This window comes from Lagenorhynchus albirostris, chromosome 15, assembly GCF_949774975.1.
Source record: "Lagenorhynchus albirostris chromosome 15, mLagAlb1.1, whole genome shotgun sequence".
NCBI lineage: Eukaryota > Metazoa > Chordata > Mammalia > Artiodactyla > Delphinidae > Lagenorhynchus > Lagenorhynchus albirostris.
Window position 1 is genome coordinate 42,603,663 of NC_083109.1, and position 13,903 is coordinate 42,617,565.

At 39.1% G+C, this 13,903-nt stretch overlaps 1 protein-coding gene across 1 annotated transcript in view; it reads left to right on the forward strand.

Annotated features, from left to right (window-relative positions):
* The window catches only part of MACROD2 (mono-ADP ribosylhydrolase 2), a 1,952,988-nt gene that overhangs the window by 1,865,546 nt on the left and 73,539 nt on the right, over positions 1-13,903 (forward strand). Inside the window, exon 13 of the mRNA XM_060124328.1 lies at positions 11,237-11,314. Within this exon, the coding sequence (XP_059980311.1) occupies positions 11,237-11,314 (78 nt within the window). The remainder of the gene's footprint in view (positions 1-11,236; positions 11,315-13,903) is intronic.

Below are 13,903 nucleotides of genomic sequence, written 5' to 3' on the forward strand. Positions count from 1 at the left end.
AAAGAAGCTATTCTAGTTGGGCAGAGGAGCAACCATGAAAGGTTGGAAGTAGGACATCAAAAAACCTATTTTTGGTTCGATGAACAGACTCACTTGGCCTCAATGATGGATCCATTCATCTACTTATTAATTAGTTACTAAGGTAGAGCTCTGATGATAAAGAACTCTGAATGCCAAGATAAGAAATTTGGGTCAAATCAACATAAAGCAGAAATTTTCAAACATTGGATATCGTTTGGGTATAAATAGTTTTTTAGTGCGGTAGTTGTTACAAATTTATCATTTTCTTTCTTCCTCTAATTCCTTCTCAGAGCATCCTCTCTGATTATACCTAATTAGACTCTTCTTTTTCCCAGCCACGCCTATTACCATTTGTAGATGCTTCTCTATATGCCAAATTAGATTTTCTAGTTTCTGATGGACCATCCTTTGGCAAGCTGCAGGTTCCCACCTTAACAACTTTGGCCTTCAAATAAACATGTCTTTAATTATTTGTGAAAGTCAGGCTAATACAAAATTCTCTAGAACAGCACTGTCTGATAGAAATAAATGAGATCCACAAATGTAACTTTAATTTTCTAATAGCCACATTAAGGAAGAGAAGGATGAAAACAGTTTTAATAATATAGTTAACCAGTACATCCAAATATAATTTCAACATATAGTCAGTAGTAAAATATTGATGAAGTATTGTATACTCTTTTTTAGAAACTTATCAGTATAGTTCTCTACTACAAACAGAACTGATATTCTGCTACTCACCCTAGTACCACTGTAGGAATGTTTAAAATACTGAAATACTTACATGGTGTTTGGCAAACAGTGACTTAACTCCCCTCCTTGCAAGTAACTCCCACCACCACTGCTATCCCTGGCACACCAGGGGTCTCCATGACCTTGCCCCAGGGCTGTGGGCATGTCCATCCTGATCAGAGACACCAATGCCAATTGTTAAGGGAATCTGGGGTGATATTCAAAACCCTTATCACTACTTTATCCATCCTGTCCAAACACTGACTACTTGATATGGTTTAAGAATCAATGACAGGGCTTCCCTGGTGGCGCAGTGATTGAGAGTCCGCCTGCCGATGCAGGGGATATGGGTTCGTGCCCCAGTCCGGGAAGATCCCACATGCCGCGGAGCGGCTCGGCCCGTGAGCCATATCCTGCGCGTCCGGAGCCTGTGCTCCACAACGGGACAGGCCACAACAGTGAGAGGCCTGAGTACCGCAAAAAAAAAAAAAAAAAAAAAAAAAAGAATCAATGACAATTAACCCCAGAGAATTGGGATAGGGAAAGGGAACCTTCCATTTAGGGAAGATTCCATTTCCAAATCCATTTTGAGACTTTGTTCTGATGGGCAACAAGGGTACCAACTTGAATAGCTCACATTCAGAAGTCAAATAAATCATCCAAACAGCAGAAAGGCATATGTCAGTGTTAAGGACAGAATGTTTGTGTCCCCTCAAACACAAACAAATTTCATATGTTAATGCTGCTAGCTGATGTGATGGTATTTGGAGATGGGCTCTTTGGAGGTAATTGGGGTTATATTAGGTCATGAGGGTGGGTCCCTTCATGATGGGATTAGCAGCCTTATTAAGAAAAGGAAGAGAGAAAGATCTCAAGCTCTGTCTCTCTGCATACACACTGAGAAAAGGCCATGTGAGGACACAGCAAGAAGGCTTCTTTCTGCAAGCCAGGAGGAGGGTCCCACCAGAAACCAAATCAGCCAATACCTTAATCCTGGACTGCTCACCTCCAGAGCTTTGAGAAAATAAATTTCTGTTGTTGAAGTCATTTAGTCTATGGTGTTTTGTTATGGCAGCCCTAGCAGACTAATATAGTCAGTCGTTGCATGAGGAAAGTCTATTATAATGATTTCTAGAGCTCATACTTAAACCTAGTCTAAAATATTACAGTAGTAGATTAAGATAAAATCTTCCTGGAAATAGAAAATACCATTTTTACATTAATCCATAGAATATTTCCCAAGGTTCTCATAAAACAACATCTTACAGTATTTTGTTTTAACACATTTTTCTCAGTTTATGAGGCAAAACATTGCCTTCATCATACAAATGCCTCTATACACCCCATTTCCTGTAATACCAGATGTTGCCTGATTTTTCTCCCCACCAGGGTCAGTTTTAAAAATGAAATTTACTGAACTTGTTTTGTTCTTCAAGACCAGGCTGTTCCCCTCTTTAACTTTCTCTAAGTTTCTTGGTCCAGTATCTTTCTTTCTTTCTTTTTTTTTAAACATCTTTATTGGAGTATAATTTGCTTTACAACAGTGTGTTAGTTTCTGCTTTATAACGAAGTGAATCAGTTACACATATACATATGTACCCATATCTCTTCCCTCTTGCGTCTCCCTCTCTCCCACCCTCCCTATCCCACACCCCTAGATGGTCACAAAGCACCAAGCTGATCCCCCTGTGCTATGCGGCTGCTTCCCACTAGCTATCTATTTTACGTTTGGTAGTGTATGTATGTCCATGCCACTCTCTCAGTTTGTCCCAGCTTACCCTTTCCCCTTCCTGTATCCTCAAGTCCATTCTCTAGTAGGTCTGTGTCTTTATTCCCGTCTTGCCCCTAGGTTCTTCATGACCTTTTTTTTTCTTTTATATTTTTAGCTTCCATATATATGTGTTAGCATATGGTATTTGTTTTTCTCTTTCTGACTTACTTCACTCTGTATGACAGACTCTATGTCCATTCACCTCACTACAAGTAACTCAATTTCATTTCTTTTTATGGCTGAGTAATATTCCATCATATATATGTGCCACATCTTCTTTATCCATTCATCTGTTGATGGACACCTAGGTTGCTTCCATGTCCTGGCCATTGTAAATAGAGCTGCAATGAACATTTTGGTACATGACTCTTTTTGAATTTTGGTTTTCTCAGGGTATATACCCAGTAGTGGGATTGCTGGGTCGTATGATAGTTCTATTTGTAGTTTTTTAAGGGACCTCCATACTGTTCTCCATAGTGGCTGTATCAATTTACATTCCCACCAACAGTGCAAGAGGGTTCCGTTTTGTCCACACCCTCTCCAGCATTTATTGTTTCTAGATTTTTTGATGATGGCCATTCTGACCAGTGTGAGATGATATCTCATTGTAGTTTTGATTTGCATTTCTCTAAGGATTAATGATGTTGAGCATTCTTTCATGTGTTTGTTGGCAATCTGTATATCTTCTTTAGAGAAATGTCTATTTAGGTCTTCTGCCCATTTTTGGATTGGGTTTTTTGTTTTTTTGATATTGAGCTGAATGAGCTGCTTGTAAACCTTTGTCAGTTGCTTCATTTGCAAATATTTTCTCCCATTCTGAGGGTTGTCTTTTCGTCTTGTTTATGGTTTCCTTTGCTATGCAAAAGCTTTTAAGTTTCGTTACGTCCCATTTGTTTATTTTTATTTCCATATCTCTAAGAGGTGGTTCAAAAAGGATCTTGCTGTGATGTATGTCATAGAGTGTTCTGCCTATGTTTTCCTCTAAGAGTTTGATAGTGTCTGGCCTTACATTTAGGTCTTTAATCCATTCTGAGTCCATTTTTGTGTATGGTGTTAGGGAGTGTTCTAATTTCATTCCTTTACATGTAGCTGTCCAGCCTTCCCAGCACCACCCATTGAAGAGGCTGTCTTTTCTCCACTGTATATTCTTGCCTCCTTTATCAAAGATAAGGTGTTGGTCCAGTGTCTTTCAATCTGTATACAAGGCTCATGAGAATGCTATACATTGGAAATGACTAGAAAGGTAAATGTTTTTAAAAATAAATCTAAAAGAGTGCCATACTTCTTAATAAAGCACTTTTGAAATGTTTAAAGTATATACACATCAAAATTAGAAAATGAACTTACAATGTCCAGAATGTGAGTCAGACTCTTACCTTGGTCGGTCAGAAAGTCAGAGAGTGAGGAAAACATTTCATGAGCCTCAAGAACTGGGTCATTCGAGAGGCAATAGCCTCTCCACCAATACTTCTAGAAACTCAACAGTCATGCACTAGGGAGCATCCCAGACTTTACCTTCTTCTCCTCTTTCTGCTCTCCTAATGTTGCCAAGTAACTCTTAATGCTTCTACCCCATCCATGGCTTCTGTTTCCTCCCTTCTCCTTGAGTGAATCTCTGCCTTTAAGCCACTCTGTGCTTTGAAACTTTCTCTGTATATTTTACCACCAAACACTCCAAGTCAAAGGAGCTGGTGGATTCCTTTCCATCGTTCTAATATGAGTTCTCTCCTGGTAGGTGGAGGTCTCATGACAGGCCACCTTAATTTAATGTCTATTGGTAACTGATCTGTCACCTCACCAGTCACCTATGGTCCAGCGCTCAGGATTAGATGGTACAAAACACGGCAACCTCTTTTACCAACTTTCCCTAGTTAAATGACAGACACTTGCCTCAACATACCCTAATGAAAGGAGTCATGGCATAAGAGAGCTGTAAGTCGGGAGAATAGGGGGAGCATTCACATTTTTGCTACTAAGTCGTGAAAAAACAGGTTATTGACTGTCTTGGCTGTCTTAATTTGGGTTCTCCAAAAGCAAATTCTGAGACAAGGATGTGGGTACAAATGGTTTATTTGGGAGGTGGTCCCAGGAATCATAGGTGAGGCTTGGGGAAGTACAGCAGGGTTGGGAGGACAGCCAATAGGGGGTACATTAATGAACAGCTTACTGTTGGGGGAAACTGGGGCTCCATTCCTCTGAGAGCTGTATAGTGAACAGAACCGTCTCCCTGAGGGGCAAACTGGAGTCTTACCTCCTGCATCCTTTGGGTGTCTGGAGTTGGGCAGTAACTCCTGGGTGCATCTGGCCCACCTGGGTCAAGCATGCCCTCAGTCAGTGTCTCAGAAAGCAGCTCATCTCCTGGAACCATTTGCTGCAATCTCAGGGGTAGTTCAATGAGATATGGGATGGGGGCATGCCTGGCTGCTGTAAGGCTTAGCTGACCTGGGTTGCTTCTATTCCAGCTACTCTAAGAGATCAATCCTCTCTAAATGTTAGAGTTGGGTATGGGCTGAGAAGAAGTAAGAGAAAGAAGAGTGGAGTGAATCCAGCCTTGGGACACCCAATACCACAAAAGCATAGAGTTGTTTAGAATGGCTGGAGTTTGGATTCAGTTTGAATGTCCAATAATGGAGGCTATAGTAAAATAACTTGAGACCCACGTACTGAATCATTCTTCAGCCGTCAAAATTATAGAATTATATTCAGTAGCATGTGGGAAAGTTGAAGGAAAAAAAAAAACAGAAAAAAGTAAACACATCCATTTTCATTTGAATGGGTTTTTGGATCTTTCTGGATGTGAGGAACAAAGAGATGCTAAGGAGAAGTCATCTAGGTCTTTGAAACTCACGTAAAATAAGTAACTCCCACAAAGGGTCCAGGTGCTTATCTCAGTCTCCAAACATGTCCCTTTCCATCACTTTGGAAAAGAGACTTAAGTTGTATTCCGACAGGGTGGGTTATGACTGGGTCCTTGAGGACTGTAGGAATCCCTGGATCTTAGCCAGTCTGTCCAAGCACCTGGCTGAAAACAGCCTGAGCCCAGAAGTTGAAGCAGCTATGAATCTGGAGATAGATTCTGCCTATTGCCTCAACTTCTCAATGAAATAAAATAATTGAGAAGTAGCGGCCAGCTGTTCGGCTCTGACCCTGCTCCAAGTAAGGGTCAAAAATAGCCTTCCTCCCTTCTCCTAAGGGGACAGTCCTCTCAGTAGTAGTTATCAGATCAAATTAAACCAAAGTGTAAATAAAATACTTGTCTTCTCCCTGATTTATAGATGAACATTTTAATAGAATTTCAAGTCGGTTTGTATTTAGAACCATAGCTAATTTTCATGCCTCTGGCCTGGTCAGATTTTTTTCTAACGATTTCAAGAGAGCCTGCGGTGCAAGGCTCAGCAAGGGGGAGGGAGGCGAGAACAGAAAGGCATCAGAGGATGGAGGTCAAGGAGACCAGGTCACAGACAACCCAACAAGAGCAGATTTGCCTTTGTTTACATCGCCAAAGGGGAAAAATTAACTTGATGGAAGGGGTAATTAAGCATTTCTTTTTCCATCATGGTCCAGCCCGGCTTCATACCCAACTGTTCTGTTTTGCATTGTGATGATTCTTCTTCGAGTTGCAGAGTTAAAGGCGGCCAGTGTGTCACTGATGTCACACAGCAACACTTCCCCCACTATTAACCTTTATTTTATAAATAGACAGTAAAAATCTCAGTGCAAGAACTGTCCAACACAGGTAGGCAGATTTACAGAGAAGTGCTGTCTGGAAGGAAGAGATCATTTGAACAAGTCAGCAGATTAGAGTTATAAAGTGTACAAAAGGGATTATCTGCCTTGACACCCTCAGGTCCTAGATGCTGAAATTGCGAGCATGTAAAGTGAATGGATTTTCCTAGTTATGAAGCTTGTCGGTGTAAACCTAGAATCATGCCTCCAACCTAGTGCCCATCCACTCATGATTGATTTTCTTATTTGCTTATATTTTCAAAAACAACCTGCAGAAGAATACCACCTCCAGTGTTGGAATAAGCTGGTTTACCCAGGTGTACTGTTCAGAATTTGGAATATGTTTTCTTATAGAAACAAAGTTAGTATACGTGATGGTAGTTCTCGCAGGCGTGTCTCAAAGACACTTAGCACACAGATTCCACAGCTCTGGGAATGATTCTCTGCCTTTTAATGGGGGTTAATGAGAGCATAGTGGAGGCAAATGACCAACCATAGTTCAGTTCCCACTGCTCAGGGCCATGTCCTGTCCTGTGGACCCAGTTCCTTTTCAGGTAAACATAGTTCAGCCTGTGTATCCAGCGACACGGGGACCAAGCACAGTTCTGAGCTTTGCCATCTGAATCCTCTGGGAATGTATTGCAGGATATATTTTTCCTTTATGTATGGGGGCATCACTGCAAAGCTTCAAGGAGACCCTAATCGGCTGTAGAGACTCTAGTTTAATAGTGAATTATCACACTGTTCAGCTGGAAGAAAAATTACTTTATTCTAATTGCTTCACACATTAAACCAGCTAAATGAACAGACCAGGATAAATGTTTTGCTTGGTTTAACTATTTTATAAGAATCAAAGGCAATCCAGGTGATTGTGTTTCTGTGCAACTTTTGCATCAGGCTAAGGTGCTCACATGTGGACGTTGACATGTTACAGAGCAAGAATATTTTACATGTAGGCATTCACACATGGCATTTATTTTGTTCTGACCCATTAGAACTTTTACCCCCAAATGACCTCTTGCCGCTACTCTGAATAATAGTCAGGGGCTACGTCTCTTACTAGATGGATTTTGTTCACCTCCTGGCTTGAAAATGTCCTCAAAGATAGTTAATCGGACTTCCCTGGTGGAGCAGTGGTTAAGAATCCACCTGCCAATGCAGGGGACATGGGTTCGAGCCCTGGTCCAGGAAGATCCCACATGCCACGTAGCAGCTAAGCCCATGCGCCACAACTACTGAGCCTGCGCTCTAGAGCCCATGAGCCACAACTACCAAAGCCCGTGCACCTAGAGTCCGTGCTCCGCAACAAGAGACGCCACTGCAATGAGAAGCACGTGTGCCGCAACTAGAGGAAGCCCGCACACAGCAACGAAGACCCAATGCAGCCAAAAATAAATAAATAAATTTATTTTAAAAATGGCAGTGTCACTGGCATTAGAGTATACATTTCTATAGTTATTTTTAACCTTGTTGGGGTCACAGATCCCTACAAGAATATGACAGAAGCTATCTCCTCCCAGAAAAATGAACATATGAATATAAGCACACATTTGCATATCATTTCAAAAAGGTTTGTGGACCCCTAGAGTATGTTTAGTGGTGCTCTAGGGTTAAGAACTTTTGTTCTAAGGGAACGTTTTCAAAATAGAGAGCATTTATTTTGATTTATAGTCTAGATATGTTTATTAAAAATTCAATAGTATCATCATTTATCATCACAGCTTAAATCTATACATGTACTATCCTGTATAGACATGTGTAATTGACCTCATTAAAAATGACCTACTGTTTAGAATTTCTGTCTGTAGAACTTTGCCTTGGCTATTTGATTTAATATTTGCATGTGAAAAAATTCTCTAATAGGACATTGACCTTAAGGATTTTGAAAGTCAGCATCTACATATAAATTTAATTCAAATTCTCTGCTATTAAAAGAACATTGACAGAATCTCAGAATTAGGTGATAACTCTTTCACATTTTTTGAACGTTACCAAATGATAATTTTTAGAATTAAATAAAATGTGAATCCAAGGTGATTCAAGAATTTAGTATATACAACTATAGTTTTCATGGTAGTTTATGGCTATGAAAAAAATACCCTCTTTTAATGACAATACATACTGGATATATTTTCTCTCTTTCTCATTGTGAATAATGACTTTATATACATATATAGTGCAGCTTTCATCCCCTCCCAAGCAGAAAATCTCCAGTCATTTCATACCCACGACTAAGTGTAATGTAATGCGATCCATGGTTTAAAACATTCAGGATCAAAACCAGTCCTGCTGAAGTTCATGAGACTGGAAATTCACATAGCCCTTTTTTTTTTTTTTTTTTTTGCGGTACGCGGGCCTCTCACTGCTGTGGCCTCTCCCGTTGCGGAGCACAGGCTCCGGACGCGCAGGCTCAGCGGCCATGGCTCACGGGCCCAGCCGCTCCGCGGCATGTGGGATCTTCCCAGACCGGGGCACGAACCCGTGTCCCCTGCATCGGCAGGCGGGCTCTCAACCACTGCGCCACCAGGGAAGCCCCACATAGCTCTTTTAATAGAGACACTGTAGTGGAAACAATCTTCTGTAGCCACCTGGTTATTTGTGCACGCTATCACGAGCTTATACTGTTTATCTTGCTTTATTGCTGTACATACAATAGGCGTGTACACTTCTGGAGAAGAGGCTCACATACAAGACAAAGTGAACTTGTGGCTTTGGTGATGGGTCATATTGATGGGAAATCCTTGTCATCACATAAAGGCATATTTCTGTACACACACAATATACTGAAACGTCATATTTCTCGGATGCATAGTCTTTTATATATTTTATTTCCAAAGCCAGGACACATTCTTAGAATTTATGGTGTGTTATAGTTCACTTGGTCTCATTTTTTTGATTCTACACAAAATAATAGTGCAAATAACAATGGATGGTATCTTGGATTCAGTGAAATACATTGTATATTTTAGAGCACAAAAGATCAGAAGGTACCTTAGCAATGTTACAGCAACTCCTCAAGGAAATTGAAATTAAAGGGTCATTTAACTTACCAAAGACACAGATATTGGTGACAAACAGGTATAGACTAATGATTAATTTTTTAAGTACTTTCACCCATCTTACATGACTCATTGGACCATAAACTTGTAAACTCAGTGTAAATCACTTTTCAAAAGACATTTCTTAAGTCATATTTGGTACATGAAACATAATGTTTATGTAAATTAGAAAATATAATGAATTATTGTTAAGTGTAGATGAATAAATTTTAACTACATACAAAATCTTGGATAATCTTGAAAGAAATGAGTGTTGTACAAGGCTACATATCGAATGGTACCATTTTCTATAAACAAGTAGAACTAAAATACTTTCAAAATTAAAATTTAGCCTGGTTCATATAGTACCTTCTTTCAGTCATTGTTCATTTTCAGTGTTCATGTGGAAAAAAGTATTCAAATGATATTTTTTAATCCACATGTTAGATTTAAAATTAAAAAGGCATATTTTAATGGGAGCTGATTTAAAACAATTTGACGTGAGTGAGTTAACAGTTTGGGAAATGTGTCTGTGCTCAAGTTTTGCTTCCAAATTTGGACTTTGAAACTTATTGTCAGTCTCAGAAAGAAATAAGAAACAGTGCAGGTAATTAAACAGTTGCCTTGGGGGAATTATTTGCAGTCAATTAAAACCATATACTTTGGGTGTATACTTGCTTCACTGGTTATTAAATTTGAATCTTATGTTAACTACCCAGGTTTCTCACTTGTCCATCAAATGTTGCTTGTGGCAAGTTGGAGAAACAGACTTTCTCATAATATTCTAAAACATATTGTTTAAAGCTATCTCCTAGTTTGGGGAGGGAGAGAGAAAAATGGGTAAGGGAAACAAAGCAAGAATGATTTATTTTAGATTCCATCTGATTCAGCTCTGTTAGGGAGTTAAAACACAACTGAGGAATATGAACTCAGTAGAGAACCCATTTGTATTAGACGTGCTGGTCTACCATCCCCAGCTCTCTCCGTGGCCACATGCATACAGGATTAGCTCATGACTTTTAGATATCTTTGGATTACCACCCTTTTAACTGCATGAAAAATATCCACTAGATTGTAACCCCTATGAGAGCAGAGATTTGTTGTTTTGTTTACTATTGACTCCCCAGTGTCAAGAACTGTGCCTGGCGTAGAGTTGGCCCTTTGTAAATATTTGTGGAATGAAAGATCTATTTTCTTTCTGCTGACCTACTCACGTGCTCTTTCCAATGGATTTTGAAGAGCCTCCCTAGAGGTCTCCAACATCCAACAGGGGGCGCTTTGTAGCTTTGCAAGAGTCCATAAGTCACTGGAATCCTTTTAGCCACATATTTCCTGTAAAATACATCATACAATAATAAAAAAAAAAAATGATGAACTTATGCTGATCCCACGTTTAAATGTGCTACACAAGAGAAAGGGTGAAGTTGCACAAAACAGAAGGTTTGTGTTCCCCCTTTGCTATCTTTCTACTGGTATAGCTCCAGAGGAAGATGAACTTAATTACCACTGGATTTCAAAGCTCTACATCTGTCTTTTTCAAGGACTCAAGGCTCCCATATATGCACAACAACAGTAATGGAAGCATTAAGAACATTAAAATTATATTCCTTTAATCTTCTCTATTTTGCCTTCCTTTCATATCCTTTTGCACAATTCTCCTAAGATTTTCACTGATGCATAAAGTCTGCTTATATTTTCTTCCTTGTTGTGAAAAAGATGTTCTAGCCGAATCTTTACCGTTTTTACCTTGTGAACTTTGTGCAGACATCTTATGCAGTACTTTAAGAAAAGCTTATTTATTGATGAAGGTATTTAAGTATTTTAATGGCATTTTTAAAAAATAATAGATTTTTTTCCCCAAACATAGATCTACTCTTTTAGTGCTGGAGGCTGTTGTATTTCCTGGTTAAAAATGCTGACTAGGGATTTTGCTTGTTTGTGATGTCAGATTCTGCAAAGGATGACAATATTACAGAAGAAAATGAAGTAACAGATCATTCTATATGTGGCCAAGATCATCCCAATGGTAAGTTGTGAGATTCTTTTTCAGTTGTTTTTTTTGTTTGTTTGTTTTTTCTGCTTTGGAATTTTGCGTTTTCTAAAACCCAGATTTTACTTTTTCTGGAAAAATGGAACCTGGAATCTTGAACAACTCAGGAATTAGGGGCACCAGCCCTCCCCACAGTCAAAAATCGGTGAACAACTTTATAGTCAGACCTCCGTATCTGTGGTTCCACATCCACGGATTCAACCAACCACAGACTATGTAGTACTATGTAGTACATATTTGTTGAAAAAAATTTACCTATAAGTGAACTGCACAGTTCAAACCCATGTTGTTCAAGAGTCAACTGGGGCTTCCCTGGTGGCGCAGTGGTTGAGAGTCCACCTGGCGATGCGGGGGACGCGGGTTCGTGCCCTGGTCCCAGAGGATCCCACGTGCCGCTGAGCGGCTGGGCCTGTGGGCCATAGCTACTGGGCCTGCGCGTCCAGAGCCTGTGCTCTGTGATGGGAGAGGCCGCAGCAGTGGGGGGCCCGCGTACCGCAAAAAAAAAAAAAAAAAAAAAGGAGTCAACTGTATTTTACTAGAGCTAAATACCAGCTGATTGGTAGCTGCCACATTTAGAAGGGATGTTTGCTCTCCACAATCCTCATTACTCATTAATTTTGTACCTGGCTGGCTTCATTTATTTTTTTTACCTGACTGAACTCTGTAGGCATTGGATTTGCAACTACTGGCAGGAAGATATGATACCAATGAGAATAAATGTGAAACATGGAGACAGTGTATACAGGAGATTAAATCTACATCTCCTTGGAATACCAAGAAGAGATAATAGAACAAATAGAAATGAAGCAGTCTTTAGAAAAATAACAGAAAAAAATGTTTTCCTAATGCAAACCAGTTCCTCTACCCAAAACACAAGAGTACATGTTGTATTTATAGGCAAAGATAATGAAAACAAATGAGAACAAAAACCTACAAATCCTCATGGAATTTCTGAAGATTGATAATAAAGGAGGGCTTTGAAAGCATCTAGGAAATTCAAAATCAGGTTATAAGCAAAATCACCCAAATCAGATTAGCCTTAGCCTTCTTCTTCCACAGCTCTAAATCCTCAAAAAAAAAAAAAAAAATGGAGTAACATTTCCAGGGCTCTAAAGGACACTGTGTCTATATTTAGTGAAGTTATTATTCATGCATGAAGTCAAGAGTAATATTTTCTCAGGAATAGAAAGATTAAGAAAATATGCCACCCAAGTGTCCTTTCTGAAGAAACTAACAAAAGGCCTGTGCAGAAACAATAAATACAGAAAAGAAGGAAACATTCAAGACTGAGAAGGGCACAGTTGGAAAAGACTACGTGATAAGAGACTCGTTTAAATGTATGAAAACGTTGAAATAATTGTTTCAAAATTAGTATCAAAAGAGCTTACTTCAATGGTTGCTTTTACCTTTGAAAATTATAGTATATTATTTTAAATGAGAAAGAAAAAGAAGGAGACACTTTCACTTTCAGTAATGAGAATCTAAATAATTTAGACCATTACTCCCACTAGACAACCTGGACCAAAATAAATAAATAAATATATATATATATATATAATGAATATATATGAAAACTGACATACAGAGACAGAATTTGAAACTGTTTTTACCTTAGGGCATTTGCTGATTCTGCAAAAAGCATCTTAAGTCCCACTGCTCAAAAGGGCAAAGGACCCTGGTAAACCCCTGTGTTTCATGTTGAAACCCCAAAGATGTATACCTTAGCAGGAAGAATGAAACAGCAGTAGATCAGCCTCTTGCGAGACTGCCGCTCAGCTTCGAATCATCTCAATCCCCAGATTATATTAAGATCAACCTAGATTACCAGTCCCTCTAGGTACCTGAGAAAAACAAATGTAAATTACATACTAGATGGGGAAAAAAAAAGTATTCTAAGTTTCAAACCATTTACATAAACAATTTGTCAGATATAATGTCCAGCTCACACAGACAAAAAATAGCCAGAAAAAAATAAAGAAAGGAGGTAACATGAAAAACAAACAGTCAAGGGTGGCAAGCCCACTTGGGCTGAAAATAGTAGTGTTACAAAGTATAAAACACCAAGACTATAAGGGGGATAAAGACAAGAGTGAAAATCTTAGCTGAGAACTGACAATTCAAAACAGAAAAAAAGCGAAAAAGAAAAAGTCTAGAAGTAAAAGATGCCACACTGAAATGAAGAATTCAGTGAGCGGGTTTATGGTTTATTACACACAGATGAAAGAGAATTTATGAACTAGAAGTTAGGTCAGAAGAACATATCCAAAATAAAAACAGGAGAGAAGCATAGAATGGCAAACTAAAGAAAGGGAAAGGATATGGAGGATAAAATGACAAAGTCTATTACACGTGTAATTGGAATCCCAGACAGAAAGGGGAGAGGGGATTGGGCAATACTGGAAGAAATTCTGGTAAGAAGGGATATTAAGCCACATGTTCCAAAAGTCCTTTGAACGCCAAGCAAAATAAATCTATAACCAGGCCCATATAGTAAAGTTCCTGAAAGCCAAAGATAAACAGAACATCCAAAAGCAATTATCAAACAACTGGACTGATATCTAACTT